Source organism: Lipophrys pholis, assembly GCF_963383615.2.
Source record: "Lipophrys pholis genome assembly, chromosome: 15".
Classification (NCBI taxonomy): domain Eukaryota; kingdom Metazoa; phylum Chordata; class Actinopteri; order Blenniiformes; family Blenniidae; genus Lipophrys; species Lipophrys pholis.
Window position 1 is genome coordinate 5,973,574 of NC_137642.1, and position 15,842 is coordinate 5,989,415.

General features: G+C 42.3%; 1 protein-coding gene across 1 annotated transcript in view; it reads left to right on the top strand.

The window, feature by feature from the left end:
- The window catches only part of lrpprc (leucine-rich pentatricopeptide repeat containing), a 70,937-nt gene that overhangs the window by 15,421 nt on the left and 39,674 nt on the right, over window positions 1-15,842 (top strand). The window contains exons 13-22 of the mRNA XM_080482278.1: window positions 108-198; window positions 2,325-2,394; window positions 4,895-4,922; window positions 5,411-5,468; window positions 6,411-6,517; window positions 7,298-7,375; window positions 7,731-7,802; window positions 8,441-8,554; window positions 8,648-8,778; window positions 9,099-9,184. Of these exons, the coding sequence (XP_080338404.1) occupies window positions 108-198; window positions 2,325-2,394; window positions 4,895-4,922; window positions 5,411-5,468; window positions 6,411-6,517; window positions 7,298-7,375; window positions 7,731-7,802; window positions 8,441-8,554; window positions 8,648-8,778; window positions 9,099-9,184 (835 nt within the window). The remainder of the gene's footprint in view (window positions 1-107; window positions 199-2,324; window positions 2,395-4,894; window positions 4,923-5,410; window positions 5,469-6,410; window positions 6,518-7,297; window positions 7,376-7,730; window positions 7,803-8,440; window positions 8,555-8,647; window positions 8,779-9,098; window positions 9,185-15,842) is intronic.

Sequence of the window (15,842 nt, forward strand, 5' to 3'; positions counted from 1 at the left end):
GTCTGTGTGTCTGTGTGTCTGTGTCTCGATTGATTGATTGATTGATTGATTGATCACGTGATCACACGTGGTGGATTTTGACCAGAATGACTTTTTCCCCCGTTCAGGAGGCGGGCATCTCCATGGACTCGGAGCACTTCTTGCACTCACAGGTCCGCTTGATTGCGGCCACTGACCTGGCCGAGCTGCACAACCTGCGTAAGCGCACACACGCAGATTCACACCAACTCAACAAGGCTTGACGGTACCCGTCATAAAACTGCTGGAAAAAAAAAGAAACTGCTGCTCTGCCTGCGGGCTAATTGGCTCAGCGTCAACACACACACACACACACACACACACACACACACACACACACACACACTTGTGCACACGCTGGTACATTTGCCTGCTTACTCCTCGGTGCTCATCAGGCCTTTTAAGAGATTAGTCAGTGTGAATATGTAAAAGGCAGAAAGGAGCGGCGCCTCCACTGGCACAGGGTCGGGATAGAGGAGGCTGGTAAATAATGGATGCCTCTTCCTGTTTTCTGTCTTTCATCTCCTTTTAGTCTCAAACATCCAACGCTCATTTTCACATATGCTGCTCCGTTTCCTCTTTATGGAGCTCGGCTTCCCCGGTGATTTAAAAAAAAATTAAATAAAAACTCTTTTAGTGAAAGTTTTTGATGTTTTGTTGCATATTGTGAATTTCTCCTCTCCGTAGCACACGTGCAGTGTGCCTGGAAAACGAGCAAAAAAAACCCTCCAACTGTTTTCCCATTTTGTTTATTTAGTTTTTTTGTTGGTCTTGGCCACAAAGATCAAATCATTTAAATTGAAGTTATTGGTCCAATGGACATGCAGCCATTCTACATATCCTTTGTGGCAAATGGGCCAGTTTCAGCTTTTTATGGAGTAAAATATCAAATTCGTGCATGTTGATTTAATAGAGTAAATTTTTTGTGTTTTTTTTTTTTTAAGTTAAATTCTCATATTTTACTTGTAGAACAGCCCTCACTATTCTATTTTTGAGCAGTGATTGGAAAATACTAATTGTTGGTGGAAAGAATATACATTAGTTCCCTTTTTTTTTTTTCAAATAAAGATAAAAGTGATCCATTCAATTTGTTTTTGGACAATGTTCAAAGCATCACAGCGTCTTTATTACTTCTCAATTAAATGAAATTGTCATTAATATGAAGCTTTAAAGTCTGTTTCCTGTCCCTTGTTTATATCTGCACACTGTCTCTCTAAAGTACAAAGTTATAATCAATTACCTCTGTAACACTTTAAAACATTATTTTGATAATATTGGACTCAATGAAACGGTTTTGTTTCTGTAATAAATTAAAGGTGAGACTTTACTAAAACAAGGACTTAAAGTAAAAAAAAAAGAAATCCAAAGAGATCAGGAGCATTCAAGAGGGAAAATAAATGTTTTCTTAAAGTAACAGTTTCACTACTTTGTAGGATTTTCTTTAAAAAAAATTTTTTTTTTAAATTAAATTAATGATCAACACTTTCTTTTTTTTTTTTTTTTTTTTTTCTTTTTTTTTTTACATGTTCATTTATTATTTTTTATTTATTTATTTCACATCACAAAAATGAAACCGAAACACCTGAACAGAATCATCCAATCACGATAAAGCTTCTGGTCCAATGTTGAGGCGTCGACTTAGTTTTATTCAGAAAGAAATATATTTATTTCATTTGAAAACAACAATGGACGGATATATGGGTAAACATGATATGTTGGTCCACTTGTGTGACATCAGAAATACACAAAGGTAGCAGTAAATAGATAAATATACACCCGACAGCCTTCATTGATCCATGATTGAATGTTGAAGAGCTCAAATCATAAAATCTGTTGTTTTCTTTTTCAGCATTTATGACGTGGATGTAATATATCTTCATTGTCCATAATTAACCGAGTAAAAGTTAAACAGCTTGGAAGCTGTCTGATGTATTACATTTGGTATCAGAAAGGAGGATGCTGAAAACCTACCCAACACATCTGACGTGTTACTCCACACACAGCCAGAGCTGCAGCCTAATATCAGTTTTAATCATTAATCCTATCAGTTATTTTCCCATTGATTGATCTGGAATTTTGTTTTCATTGTCCTGTTTCATCCCCAGAATCAATTCAGAACTAAGAACAACGTTTATTAACAAAGAACTAAATAAATCATGAATTGGAGGCAAAAAAAGAGTAATCTTTGTGTTTTCTATTTTCTATCACAGCAAACGGCCCATTTAAGTCTATTTGAAGATTATTCAGTGATTTTTTTTCTTCTTCTTCTTCTTGTAATCCCTTCTGTTGTTCCTCTGTTCCCTCAGTGTCCGATCCGTCCTTCTCAGGGTTGGACATCGGTGTTTTCCGCATCAACCTCATCTCAGGCTTCAAAAAGTGAGTTTAATCTGTTTGTGTCTTTAGTTTCCATCATTTTGATAACGTTCCATATTTCTCCATATTTTTCCTCCCAAGTCCGGGCCGGTGCTTTAGGGAGGCCTGTAGCTCTATGGAGGTCACTGTGGCATATGCTATGAATATGACATGTGCAGCCTATCACACCATCCACGGCGTCCGTGCATGTGGGCAGCTGCAGGGAAAAACACGCGCAAGCACACACACACACACACACACACACACGCAGATACATGGACGCCTCATGCATATGGAGGCAGTCATCCCTCAGCTCTCACCCCAAAGCACCGTGGGAGATATGTAAATAAGCAGATGCCCAGCACTGCCCCACGTACCCAGACCCCCCCTGTGCTGGTCTCACTCTTTCTCACACTCTCAGACGCACACAAGCAGCGAGTTGGCCTCGGGACCGCGCTCTGACCCACGGGCTTTTGTTGAAGGGATGTTTATGAATATTTACAGTTTAGCACCACACACACACACACACACACACACACACACACACACACACACACACACACACACACACACACACACACACACACACACACACACACACACACACACCACGGCCCCTGAGCGAGGCTGGAGGTGAGTCAAAGAGAAAAGTGCTGACTTGTTTGCAGGGGCCAAAGTTTTTTTTTCTTTTTCTCTCTCTCTCTCTCCAGAGGTAAAATGTGCTCAGTTGAGCTCAACTTTGAAGGTTTTAGTTCAGCCAGGAGAGTTTTGTTGCAGCTTGTGCATAAATCAACTACTTGGGTCTTTGAAATAATAAATGAAATACAGATATTTTTCTTACTTTTTTATTTGAAAAGCGCCATCTTCTTTTAAATTACATTACTGACTTTGAATCGAGCAGTTTTGGAGTTTAAAAAGGATGTGTGAAAAATAATGACAACTGGAAATATAATTTTTTTTTTCCTATGCATTAGACAAGATGTAGCAGTCCATGCAAGTGACATTTGAAATATTGTCAGGAACTATTGCAGCGTGTGCACGAATGACATCTGGATGTTATTTTTTTATTTGAAGTATCGGCGTATTGTTGCGTCGTTTTTAATTTCTGAATCCTCTTCTCCTTTAGCTTTGTTCTTATCACACACACACACACACACACACACACAGACACACACACACACACACACACACACACACACACACACACACACACACACACACACACACACACACACACACACACACACACACACACGCACACACCCTCTGATGCTTAGGTTCCCTGACAGGGTCATAATTGGGCTTGTCATTCGCTGTGTGTGTGTGTGTGTGTGTGTGTGTGTGTGTGTGTGTGTGTGTGTGTGTGTGTGTGTGTGTGTGTGTGTGTGTGTGTGTGTGTGTGTGTGTGTGTGTGTGTGTGTGTGTGTGTGTGTGTGTGTGTGTGTGTGTGTGTGTGTGTGTGTGTGTGTGTGTGTGTGTGTGTGTGTGTGTGTGTGTGTGTGTGTGTGTGTGTTGCAGTGTGGGCTCTGCCCCTGTCAAAGACAAGGTCAGGGGATAATTTAATCATTAAAGACCTCTTCTCTCCTCTCCTCTCACCCTGCTCGCCTCCTCCCCACCAATTCGCTGACAACACCAGAAATGTCGCACATTGTCATCGTTTAGCCCGTGTGTGTGTGTGTGTGTGTGTGTGTGTCTTTTGAGGTTTCCCAGGCTTTTGTGCTGCCACCTCTCCTCTTTCACTGAGATTGAGTGTCAAATAGGAAAATCTGTCGTCGTATTGTACGACACTGTCACTCTGGTAACTATGGCAACGTGACACTGTCGGTGTTAACAACACTTGTCTTATCTTTTCTTACCTCAAGTTTATTGTAATACGCTCCATTATTCGATACACTGTAGAGCTGCTGATATAAAATATTGAAGTAGTTTCTTTAAATATGTATATATCAAATGCAATTTTACAGCCTGAGAACAGTGTTCACTATTTCTCACCTGCTGCAGCATGCCAACTTCACTCATGTGAAAGGATTTTTTTTTTTATCTTTTGAAAATGCAGATTTCCCAATTTGTGGGCAGAAAACATGAAGCACTGAAAGCAATATTGACGTTAGGAATCAAATAAAACAGGAAAACCTTTGCTGTAAAGCCATTTTTACTTGCTCCAAACACGACTCAAACATTATTTCTTCAACGCATTTGCCACATTTTGGTTGTTCTCTCTCCGCCACTTTATGATACACTCACAAAAAAACGGAAGCAGATGCTTCACAGATTAGGAAAACATTTTCAAAGTCAAGTCAAGTGGAGCAGAATCCTAAAAAAAAAAAAAAAAAAGGCTCGGTTTCAACGGCTCAAAAGTCTGACAGGAAAACTTTTTTGTCAGGTCTGTAGGAAATGTACACTGAACTTGAGATTCTCTCTGTATGATTGTGACCCCAAAAAACAAGTTTGCTCTGACAACTGTGGGTCTTGTTGACCTTCTGGTGCTTCATTCTGATGTATTGTCCTCTACTGCCCCCTGCAGGTCCACCGATGTGGAGAGCATGGTGAAGGTAAGCCTCTTCTTTAGTGTCGATGAAGAACGATACATGACAACAGAGATTTAAAAATAGTTTTATCTTTTAAGATAAATCATAGAAATTAACAAAATGATGTATTATTGACTGTAAAACAGACGCCTTTTGTGAATATATTTTATCATTTTAATTCATTCAGTTTTATTTGCGCCCTTATCAAATCAAATATTGTTTATTTTAATACACTTATTTAAATGTCCTTATGCTACACTAAGTATTTGGATTAAGCCAAGTTTAGAGTTAACATGCATCTTGGATACGTTGATAGGGAACGTCTTACAATCAATGTTTTTACATTTAAATCTATGTTGAAGCGGCTCAAAATCACATAAAAAAAAACTTGGATTGGAAAATTGGATTTAAAATTTTTGTTTACACTTTTTTCATCTTCTCTCATACCTTAATATTATTTTTTCTCCCACCATTTGCATTTATGTTAAATTCCTTTTCTTTTGTTGTTTCAGATTACTCTGCTCCTGCATGAAGATGACCGCTTTTCCAAAGGAGGCACGAAGCCGGCTGGTAGGGAAACATTTATGCACGCTGGTGTTACATGCCAGTCACGACATTCATATCACACACATGTAGAAGGGTGCGCCATCCATGTCCTTGTATGAGGCACACTACTCCCGCATCCATGTGTGTGAGTGTGTGTGGATGTGTGTGTGTGGGGTGAGAAAAGCCGAGGAGAGGACCCATGTAGCATCTATCTCATAAGTTGCAGACCGCTTTCTTTGCAGCCTCTGTCACCTTCCAACTATCATTCAGATGACAAAAAAGTGCAGTGTGTGTGTGATATACACAGTGTCAGTAGCAGTAGACTGCTGCCCGGCCCACTCCTCGTCATGAAGCTCGTGTGTGTTTATGTCCAGGTGTGTGTTTGCGAGAGACCTGCTCTCTTCCCTCCTCGGAAATGGAGCCTGGCTGCTGACACAAGTGCTGAGTAGATAGAGTGTGTGAGTGTGTGAGTGAGTGTGTGTGTGTGTGTGTGTGTGTGTGTCACTCTGTGTCACTCTGTGTCAGCGTGTGTGTCACAAGAGTCCCATGTGCTGAAACTGGTGTGTGTGTGTGTGCTGGTGGGAGCGATATAGACTGTTATCCATGTCACATCCCGTTAAACGACATTCGCGTTTGTCTCTGGGTGTGTGTGTGTGCGTGTGCACACTGCAGTAAGAGGAAACTGTCACCACCAGCCATTGTACATTCACTCAAACTGCAGCCCAAAAGGAGCCTCTGTCAGCAGCCACACACTGTGCAGAGGTTACGGAAAAATAGTATAAATGCACAAATGGGCGCGGTGACTGACACACTGGCAAATGAAATTTATTCTAACTGCTCACTGTGTGTGTGTGTGTGTGTGTGTGTGTGTGTGTGTGTGTGTGTGTGTGTGTGTGTGTGTGTGTGTGTGTGTGTGTGTGTGTGTGTGTGTGTGTGTGTGTGTGTGTGTGTGTGTTGTTTTTCCAGACTCTTCATCCTACTTCTTATACAATCTGATCGACGGCATGTCGGAGGAGGAGCTGCGGGCGCAGGAAGACAAACTGCGGAGTTTCTTCAATCAGCTGCAGGCTCAGGTACTGCACACACACATATCATGCACATCCAGTTCATTCACAACCCTCCTGCTTTAAAAGAGCTTAAACTCTTTGATCTCAGATGATTTGCGATGTGTAATCAGACTCGGATTATTCACACACGCTGCAGGAAACACCGCCGTGGCCTCCATCCAGCGTTCCACTCATGTACCGTGAAGGTTTGAGCCGCGACATCCAGACATGTCGCGCAAGATTAAATCATGTTTTACACTTTGAGGTTAAAAGTCCCGTCTTCACTGGGTGCTCTGAGTTCAGTGCTACAGTTTACTGCTCCAGTATTTCAAGTTAATATTTAGAGTCCTAGAAGAATCATAAAATTTTCTTCTGCAGAAATCGACCTCATGTACCACAGATTTGGTATTCTACTTGCCTTCAGAGTACTCTGTACTACAACAGAGTGAGCTTTGAGAATCACTTTGAGCTCAGGAGGTTTCATGTTACCTGTCACCGGCCTCTTCAAGTGTTTCGATCTTCTTAAAGTAATTAAATTATGGTTGTGAGTGCAATATTTCTATAAAACACTTTGCACCCAACTGGACAAGGTGGATTGAAGATATGACCAGTTCACTCCTCTACGGCTCCATGAAGGAAAAACAGATTCAACAAATGCAGATATCATGCACTCTGTACAATGAATACAATAAATCCAAGGTCTATGTGGCGAACATCCGATCTCCAACATCTGTCATTTAGCTCATCACTCCACCACACGTGAATAATGTTTCTTAACCGCCTGTGGGTTTGTTTGTTTTCTTGCAGAACATAACATTTCCAGTAAGCATCTTTCGAGGCATTAGGAAGCTCCTGGTGGCTAAACAAGTCCCCGAACTCATCGAGGTACTCGCTCAGCTTTAGTTTGACTTTTACCACTGCAGTATGAATCGTGGGTTTATCAGTTTACAAGTTGTAGAAAGTATTTAGCAGTAAAGAGAAACAAAGTAAAGGCTGAGAGGATGTTTGTACTGCTTCAGTTTTAACTGCTGTTGTGATTGCTGCCACCTCACCATCGTAGCTGTTAACTGTCAAATGTTAACTGTGTGTGTGTGTGTGTGTGTGTGTGTGTGTGTGTGTGTGTGTGTGTGTGTGTGTGTGTGTGTGTGTGTGTGTGTGTGTGTGTGTGTGTGTGTGTGTGTGTGTGTGTGTGTGTGTGTGTGTGTGTGTGTGTGTGTGTGTGTGTGTGTGTGTGTGTCAGGATGTGAGCGCATTGGTGGATCCAAACGACAGAGGGGAGAGTGAATCTACAACCTTTACTTTTCAAGAGACTGTAAGTAGGACAGAGTGATAAATGCACAAGAAAAAAAAAATCCCTTTTTTTGGTGTTATTACTTTCTTTTAATTGCTATTTTCAGTTTCCTATCTTCTTTGTGTCATGGGCCTTTCTTTGGGGCTCTGTTCTATAACATGGTGCTTCACAAATGTTTTTTGGCTTCATTCTTCAAAAGTTGATTTATATTTATCTGCATTTATAAGGTTAAAATTCAAGAACTTACAAATTTTTTGGAATTTTGACAGAGGTAATGAATAATCCAATGTTTTTGCATTTAAAAAAAACAAAAAACCCAGAATTTTCTCAGTGGCGCAGTATGTTAGCACGATTAGCTCCCACAAATGTCCCTGGGTGGAACTCTTTGAGCTTTGCATGTTCTCTTTTAGTCTGTTGTTTCTTTTTGTGAGTATCATGATTCAAAAACACAAAATAACTGAATGCATCGTTGTTAGATCAACTGGTAACTATAAAATTGTACGTGGTTGTGAGTCGGCGCGTCTCTCTGTAGCGCTGCGGAGGACAGGTGACCCGTCCAGGGTGCATCCTGCCTTTAGCGTCTCAATTCTGTATGAAGCGGGAGAACATGAACTGCAATCGTCAACACCCATGTTGAACACATCTTTGTCTTCCTTCAGGGAATCGCCGGTAGAGTTGTGGCCCTTGAGAGAAAACTGGCCGAGCTGAAAGCGGAGAACAAGCCCGTGGGCTCCGTCCTCAAGCCGCTCATCCAGGCTCTGAGTCTAGAGGAGGTACGGATCTGCGTGTTGCAATCGGCGCCCGTTAAACACCGTGGCGTTGCCCTCCCGCCGTGTTTTTCACCAAAAGTTTCGCTGTCTGATCAGAAACTGGAGCGTGCCCTTGAGCTGAAGCAGCAGCACGAGGACGAGATGACAGCTGCCTGCTACGCCATCCTCATCAACCTGTGCTGTCGCCACAACAATGTGGAGGAGGCGCTCAGCCTGAAGAGGGAATTGTGAGTGGAGCAGGCTGCACACGCACGCACAATCTCCTGACACGCGCTCTCCGCTCGCGCCGGGCGGCTCTTGCGACCAGTAGCGGTGCCATTAAAGTTTAACTTGAGTGGTATTAGGGGAGACATTAATGCAGGGTCGAGCCTCTCTGTTGACTGGATAAAACACAGGAAACTCTCCCCTCTTTCTCCCCTGTTTCCTTCTCTTCACTCAACACCTGCTTCCAGCATCACTTCGAACACTGAGAACACACAAAAGATGAGTTGCATTACTGTAAGTGGGATACATTAATCAGTTTCTCTCTCACCATCTCTGCTTTTAGGAGTCGTAAGGACTCCACAATGATGCTGGATGCCAATAAAAGCCTGGCGCTGGTCCGGTTGCTCACTATGAACCAGAGACTGGAGGGTAAGTTGACAACGCCCCATTAGAACAAAAACAAAAACATTTGGGTGGTTTTGTTCTCTTTTTCATTCTTGTTAACGTAACATGTCTCTAACACATGAAGTCACTCTCAATTGAAGGTTACCCAACTACACTTTGGATTTATATATTTCCCCACTTCTGCCGACCTTTATCAATAGTGGAGGGTAAAATCTAGAATCGGTTCTCATAGCGACTGATGCTACTGCATCCACAGACCAAACAAAACATAAAATCCCAGCATTCATAATGGAGTTAATGCTTGAATTGGAGATTGCTGAAACAGGAATTGAAGCCTGGAGTAGATTTTTCTTCTTACATGTTAACAGATATGCAGCTAGGACTTGGAGTTCTGTCTTACTTGCCAATTTATACCCCATCTGAGTGACCTTAAGGACCGAAGGCAGTATGGTAGGGGAGGTTTGAAACCACCCTCGCAGTCTGGTGGGCAACAAAACAAGTCACAATAAGATAAGATGACTTTATACCTCTCGCTGTGGTCTGGAGAAAGTGTTGGGTGAATGCAACGACATCAATGTGCACACCAACTGCTCATTGACGGCACGAAACACCAACAATTACAGGTGCAATTCACTTTTGCAACTGTAAAATATTTTTATTTGCCTTGTTTGAACCAGGCTACGTAAATGAACTTACCTGGGGCAGCATTAATATATATATATATATATATATATATAATTTTTTTATTTTCTTTTCCCCCCAGTATTTGGATAAGACAACTTTTCCTACTTTCACAGTGTGATCCTTGGTGTTTAAATCGGTGGCATCAAGTCAACAAGGTCATGCTCCCAGTGCTTATAAGTTGCTCGGCACGTCTTAATACTGTTTATTACAAGACTCTGCAGTCTTTATAACAGCTTTGTCTTTTTGGGATTCACTAATTTAGAGCAGGACACATCTGTAAATCACGAAAGTGGTAATTGAATCATTTTTAATTGAATTAACTGGGTCATTGATAAGCTCCTCGCATCTTCCTTTGAAGTAGATCAGTCCTGGACTTAAAAGCCAATGTGAATGCGTGTAGTTGAGCTTGTGCGTGTGTACGTGTGTGAATGTGTGTGTGTGTCACCAAGTCTGTCACAATCTGTCGTTCTCCCTCCCTCAAACCACATTAGCCGGCCATTTCCAGAATGCTACGGTGGGTTTCCTTCAGCCCATCGAAGACCCAATTACCATCAGTTTTGCCGCTCTGCTTTTTGCACTCAATGACAGGCAAAATGTTTCCCTTGTCTGTCCTCGCCTTCCCTCTCCACCCCTCCAGGCTCTCTCCCCGTCTTCGTCTCCGTCTCTCTATCTGACCCTCTCTTCCCCGCTCTGTCGCCAAGCGTGTCATTCTCTCATCCCCCCCCCTCCCCCACCCACGCTCATCCACGTCAGTGAGAAATGAGAGAGGGGAAAATTACAGGACTGTGTCTATTTTTCCAGAATTATTGAAATCCGCCTTGATGCTAATGGCAGATCATGTCCACCGAAGTGCTTGAGCATTCCACACACACACACACACACACACACACACACACACACACACACACACACACACACACACACACACACACACACACACACACACACACACACACACACACACACACACACACACAGAGACGCACAAATTTGCATGTGAATTCAAGCAAAAGGCATTTTGGTGGCACGGCGGTTGGTGTGTCCGTCTGTGTGTGTGTGTGTGTTGGGGTGTGTATAGGCAGCGCTAACGCATTTGCCATTAGCCAGAGTGTGCATATGGAGGGTACGCTTGTCAGCCACATTAGCACACATGGCCAACCTTGATGTTAGCCTGTCCCCACCCAGACGCTGGTCCGCCTGGCGCCCAGTACACACCAGGCCCAGCTGAAGATCACGTCTCCTGGCATCTTGCTTTGTTTCTCACCCTCTCTAATGGCTTTGTTGTTTTTGCCCTTGATGTGGAGTTTCCCCCGTCCCGCCTCGCCAGGGAACTTTGTTCGTACTTTACTTCAGCCTTTAGACTTTTCCCATCACTTTTGCTCTTACGCAGTTGGCCTGAAAAGGATCCAACATATGGCCCGCTGCTGCTTGTTCCTCCTATTTTGAATGATTGCACTTTCAATAACGTGCACACAAAAGTTGGATAATAGGAGTTAAATCCAGGTGTCCAGAGGAAAGTGTCTTAATAAGACTATCAAATATCTTATATTCTCTAAATCAGTGATTGTTAATGAAGGTAAAAACCTATAAATAAATCTCAACAGGCTACTTTTGGTGTTCATTTTCACTGTTTAGATTAATGAAACTATAGTTGTAGGCCACAAGTAATTAAACTTATGACAGACTAAAATCCTTCGGAACAATGTCTGCTTTGGAAGTAATATTTAGTTTCTGCTTCCCTTTGTGTTGTAGAAGTGTGTTGTTTCATGAGAGTTCCTATTGGCCTTCAGAGAAAGAGTTATATCTAGGAAGTAATAAAATCTCTGTATGAGTGGTGTCGCTTTGGAACCGGCAGCTCCTGTAACTGTTGGTGGAAGAAGTTACACCAATGTGACCTTTTCTGGGGCAAAATCAAAAATTGATAAATGTAGTTTACCTATAAACTACAGTTTGAAAGTGAACATGTGCTTATGTCAGGCCAGTTAGCCCATGCATAAACTAACATAAGATACCATAAAAAAACTTGCAATCAACATGACAAATATGATTATTTATGGAGAAAAAATCATGTAAGTTAGAACATAAAATTAGTACCAACACACACTTCTACTTTCGTCAACTTTTTTCTTAACTAAAATTGAATGATTAAAAAAATACATCACAAACTACAAAATATATCATGTAAAATTTACAAGTTCTGCATCATAAAGAGACTGAATGTCCCGACCCACACGTTTATGCTGCTTTTACCTTCGGCACAGTTTCCTTAAACGAACGCAGCAAAAACAAATTCATTAACTTGAATTGGTGTGAGCTGGTTGTGAAAAATCAGCAGCCATTCCAAAATATTTTTTGTTGATTCTATCTAAATATTAGTCTGATTACAAAATAAATCAACTTTAAAAAACCAATTCACCTGAGATTAGACCACAGGTGTCAAACATACAACCTGTCCTTGAGCGAGATCCCGATGGATGGATTGAGCGCCTTGCATGCCACGATTTTAAACTTGTAGACTTGTTTCCAATATGTACTTTTACCAGTTTTTACTTAAAACAAAGAGTAACTTTAGAGGTTGCGAGTAGTGATGGAGCAAATAAAATTTGACTTGAGGTTTTCAAAGCTGTTATGAAGCCAGAATAACAGTTTTAAGACTCCTGGTCTATACAGCCGGCATGTTATGATCATTTTAAAATGTAAAATATGTCATTTTTCTTTGTAGGTTAGATACTTTTTCTCTAAAATAATGAAATGAATCAAATGAAATCCAATGTAAAGGAAGCTCCAAACAAGTGGAAGAGATCACTTTTGGAAAGTTAGAGATCGTACTGAGATCACTTCCTGATACATAAAGGTAGAATTTTCACCTTTTTGGGGGGGATTTCTCACACTAGAATGATTTCACCCGTTAATCCATCGATTATGTGACCACTTGAATCTGTCATCTGTATTCACATGAGCTTCAGAAGGCAGAACATCCCTCCTTAATCTCCTCTTACCTTTGCTTCCACTTTAAAAAAGAAAAAGATATATATATATATATATATTTTTTTTTTAAATACAACTCTGCTCTATCACCAAGTGTCTCTTTGACCTGCCCTTGTCCCCCTTCCCCGCGTCTGTCCATCCTCCCACTTTGGTAAACACCACTTGTTCTGGCTTTAGGTGGTCCTGGACTCGTCTCTGGCTCTGTGTGTGTGTTTGTGTGCATGTGTGTGTTTTGTGAGAGAGACATCACTAGCAGTCAAGTCATGGAACATTAGATGAACCACTGGGCTGTGTGATGTTTGTTTACCTGGCCTGTCTGCCTCCTCCGTCTCTTGATGTGTGTGTGTGTGTGTGTGGGGTCTGGCTCGCTTTGCTGGCCACGATGCTCGGCTGCGCTGATGGATATGCATACTGGCTAAACGGACGGATAAAGGGGGAGATGAAGGGAGGACGCCACGGGGGAGGCTTGGACGGTGGACGGAGAGATGTTAGCTGGTGTTAGCTCCATTTACGCATATCAGCTCCGAGCCATTGGTCTCTGTGATTAGCGGGTCTGTCAGCGAGTGATGGAGAGAGGCAGGACGGAGCGAGACGGAGTCAGGGAGCGAGAATATGTCACATGTGAGCTGATAAACAGCACAGACTCCAGCAGGAACTCGGATCATCACTGAGAAACTGTTTATAGTTTATTGGAGATCAAGTTGGCAACTAATTCCCACAACTTTGTGGTACCTTAGTAAACAACTCCAATACTCACATGATTTGGTTGAATTATACAAGGGTTGTGCAATATATCTTAGATTCCTCGTTATATCGACATTTGCACGTGCATACTGCAAAAGACTGAATGAGCTGTAATAAATGACGTTCCATCTACATTCATGCTATGCAAATTCATGTACTCGTCACGTATAATAATGTTATCACAATGATCACAAATTTACCTGATACCAGTTAATTTGGTGTCTCTCTATGTTTGCTCCGTCATAGACAGGCAACAATGGAAAAGTGAGTAATAGAAAATAAACAGATACCAACTGAAGAGATTGACTCGCATAAAAATCAGTGATCATGGGGTTAGTGCTTGTACCTCCAGAATACCTTTATTGTCATTATATGTCACATATAATGAAATTCCAGGTGCTGCTCACTTTGGGCATCTATATAAAGCAGGGGTCACCAGATCCTGGAGGGCCGCGGCCCTGCATGTTTTCCACGTCTCCCTGCTTCAACGCAGCCGATTTCAATGAGCAACTCGTTGCCTGGCTTCGTGCTGAATGTGGTGATGAACCATCAGGACATTCAGGTGTGTTAAAGAAGGAAGACATGAGAAACATGCAGGGCTGCGGCCCTCCAGAATCGAAAAGTAGACAATTTGTACACATAATATAAATATAGATCTATCACAGAATGTTGACAAATCTTAAAACTAATTTTACATTAGTGAAGCCCCCAAATAAAGTATGTTTCCACCAGCATGTAAGACACATTTAGGACGCACAAGGGCTGGGCCGATGTGGTATTTTAAGAACATATATGAGTATAGGGTGGGTTGGACAAATTTTTTATATTTTATGATGGAACTGCTGTTTATGATGACTGTCCAACGATTTTTGGTTCTGTGAAAAAAAATCTATAAAGAATATGTGAACTAAAAGAAAGCAATGATTTCAAAACAGCATTACGTTTTAGTCACTAATTGTGATTTCTTTTTTTTTTCCAACTGGGAGAAATCTGCAGTAACCCAAAAATACATCCCAATATTCATCCAAATTCTTTCTCGTAATCCATTCTTCCTGATCTGCTTTATCTGGTATCAAGAACAATGTGGAGCTAAATGACAACATCGTCATGGCAGAGGAAGAAGAGGAGCAGCTCCCACCTCAGATCGCGCTGCAGGCCATTTATTGTGGAAATGTTAACAAAAGAGAAACAAACCACTGGCTGAAAACTGCACAGTTTGGCCTGTTTTCCCCCCTTTTGCCTCATGTCAGAACGTCCTTCAGCTTACCAAAGTGCCCCCCCCCTCCCTGCCAACCCCGCCACTGCATTGTCCTCCTTTTAACTCCCCCTGTTCGGCAGCGTCTCCCGTGTCGCCAGTCACCCCTACTCCACCCGTCCTTCCTCTATTTCCCCCCGTCCCATTAAATCTGTGACAGCCTCTGGTTCCCATCGCCACAACAACTGGCACAGGGAGGTGTGGAGATGGAGAGACAGACTGAAATTAGGATGCCAAAGCACTCACCAGTGGCCCTGTGTCCCAGCCTGTGTGTGGTGAGACGTCTGTTTGAAGGGTTTTGCTGTTTTATCACCTGTTTCGCTGTCGATATAATCCATTCCCTCATTAATTTTATTTGCTTCCCTACTTCCATGCCTGTGTGTGCAAATATATTTGCCACTCGCTGACCGAGTGTGAAGATAGGACCCGGCGTCGGAGGCTTTTTGCAGATTATTCAAATGTATTCAGTGTTTCCGCATCCCTCCATCTTCTCCTTTCTTCTTGGCCCTGCCGTATAGATTAGTATCCGTGGTGGAGAGTGGCTGTATCGCTGTCAGCCCATTAGCAGCTGTCTAAATAGACGGTAAACACATCTTAATTACTTTACCCCGATACGCCACATATACACTTGCGCATCCCTCCACACCCTCTTCACCATTTAGCTTCTCGCGTTGGCCAGATGGACGCGTGGCCCAGTAAAAAGCCCTCCATTACCAGCTGGACTTGACCAAACCGATCCACCCCTCCGCCCGCTTACCGAGGTCTCGCCGAGGCCACGGCGGGCCCTTGTCGCCACATACCTATAATTTAGCCCCCCAAGTGCTTTCCACATGGCCACGGCAAAAAGCTGGCCTCCATTGTAGGGGTCTGGTAATTGTAGTCTCGTTTAGAAAACCGCAAGTAGCAATTAGCACAGAGTTGGCATTATACGGGGTTGGATTTGCATCCCTGCTGGGCGCAAAATGCTGTTTTAATATGGGTTTGTTTTCCCCACATGGAATTAGCTAAAGG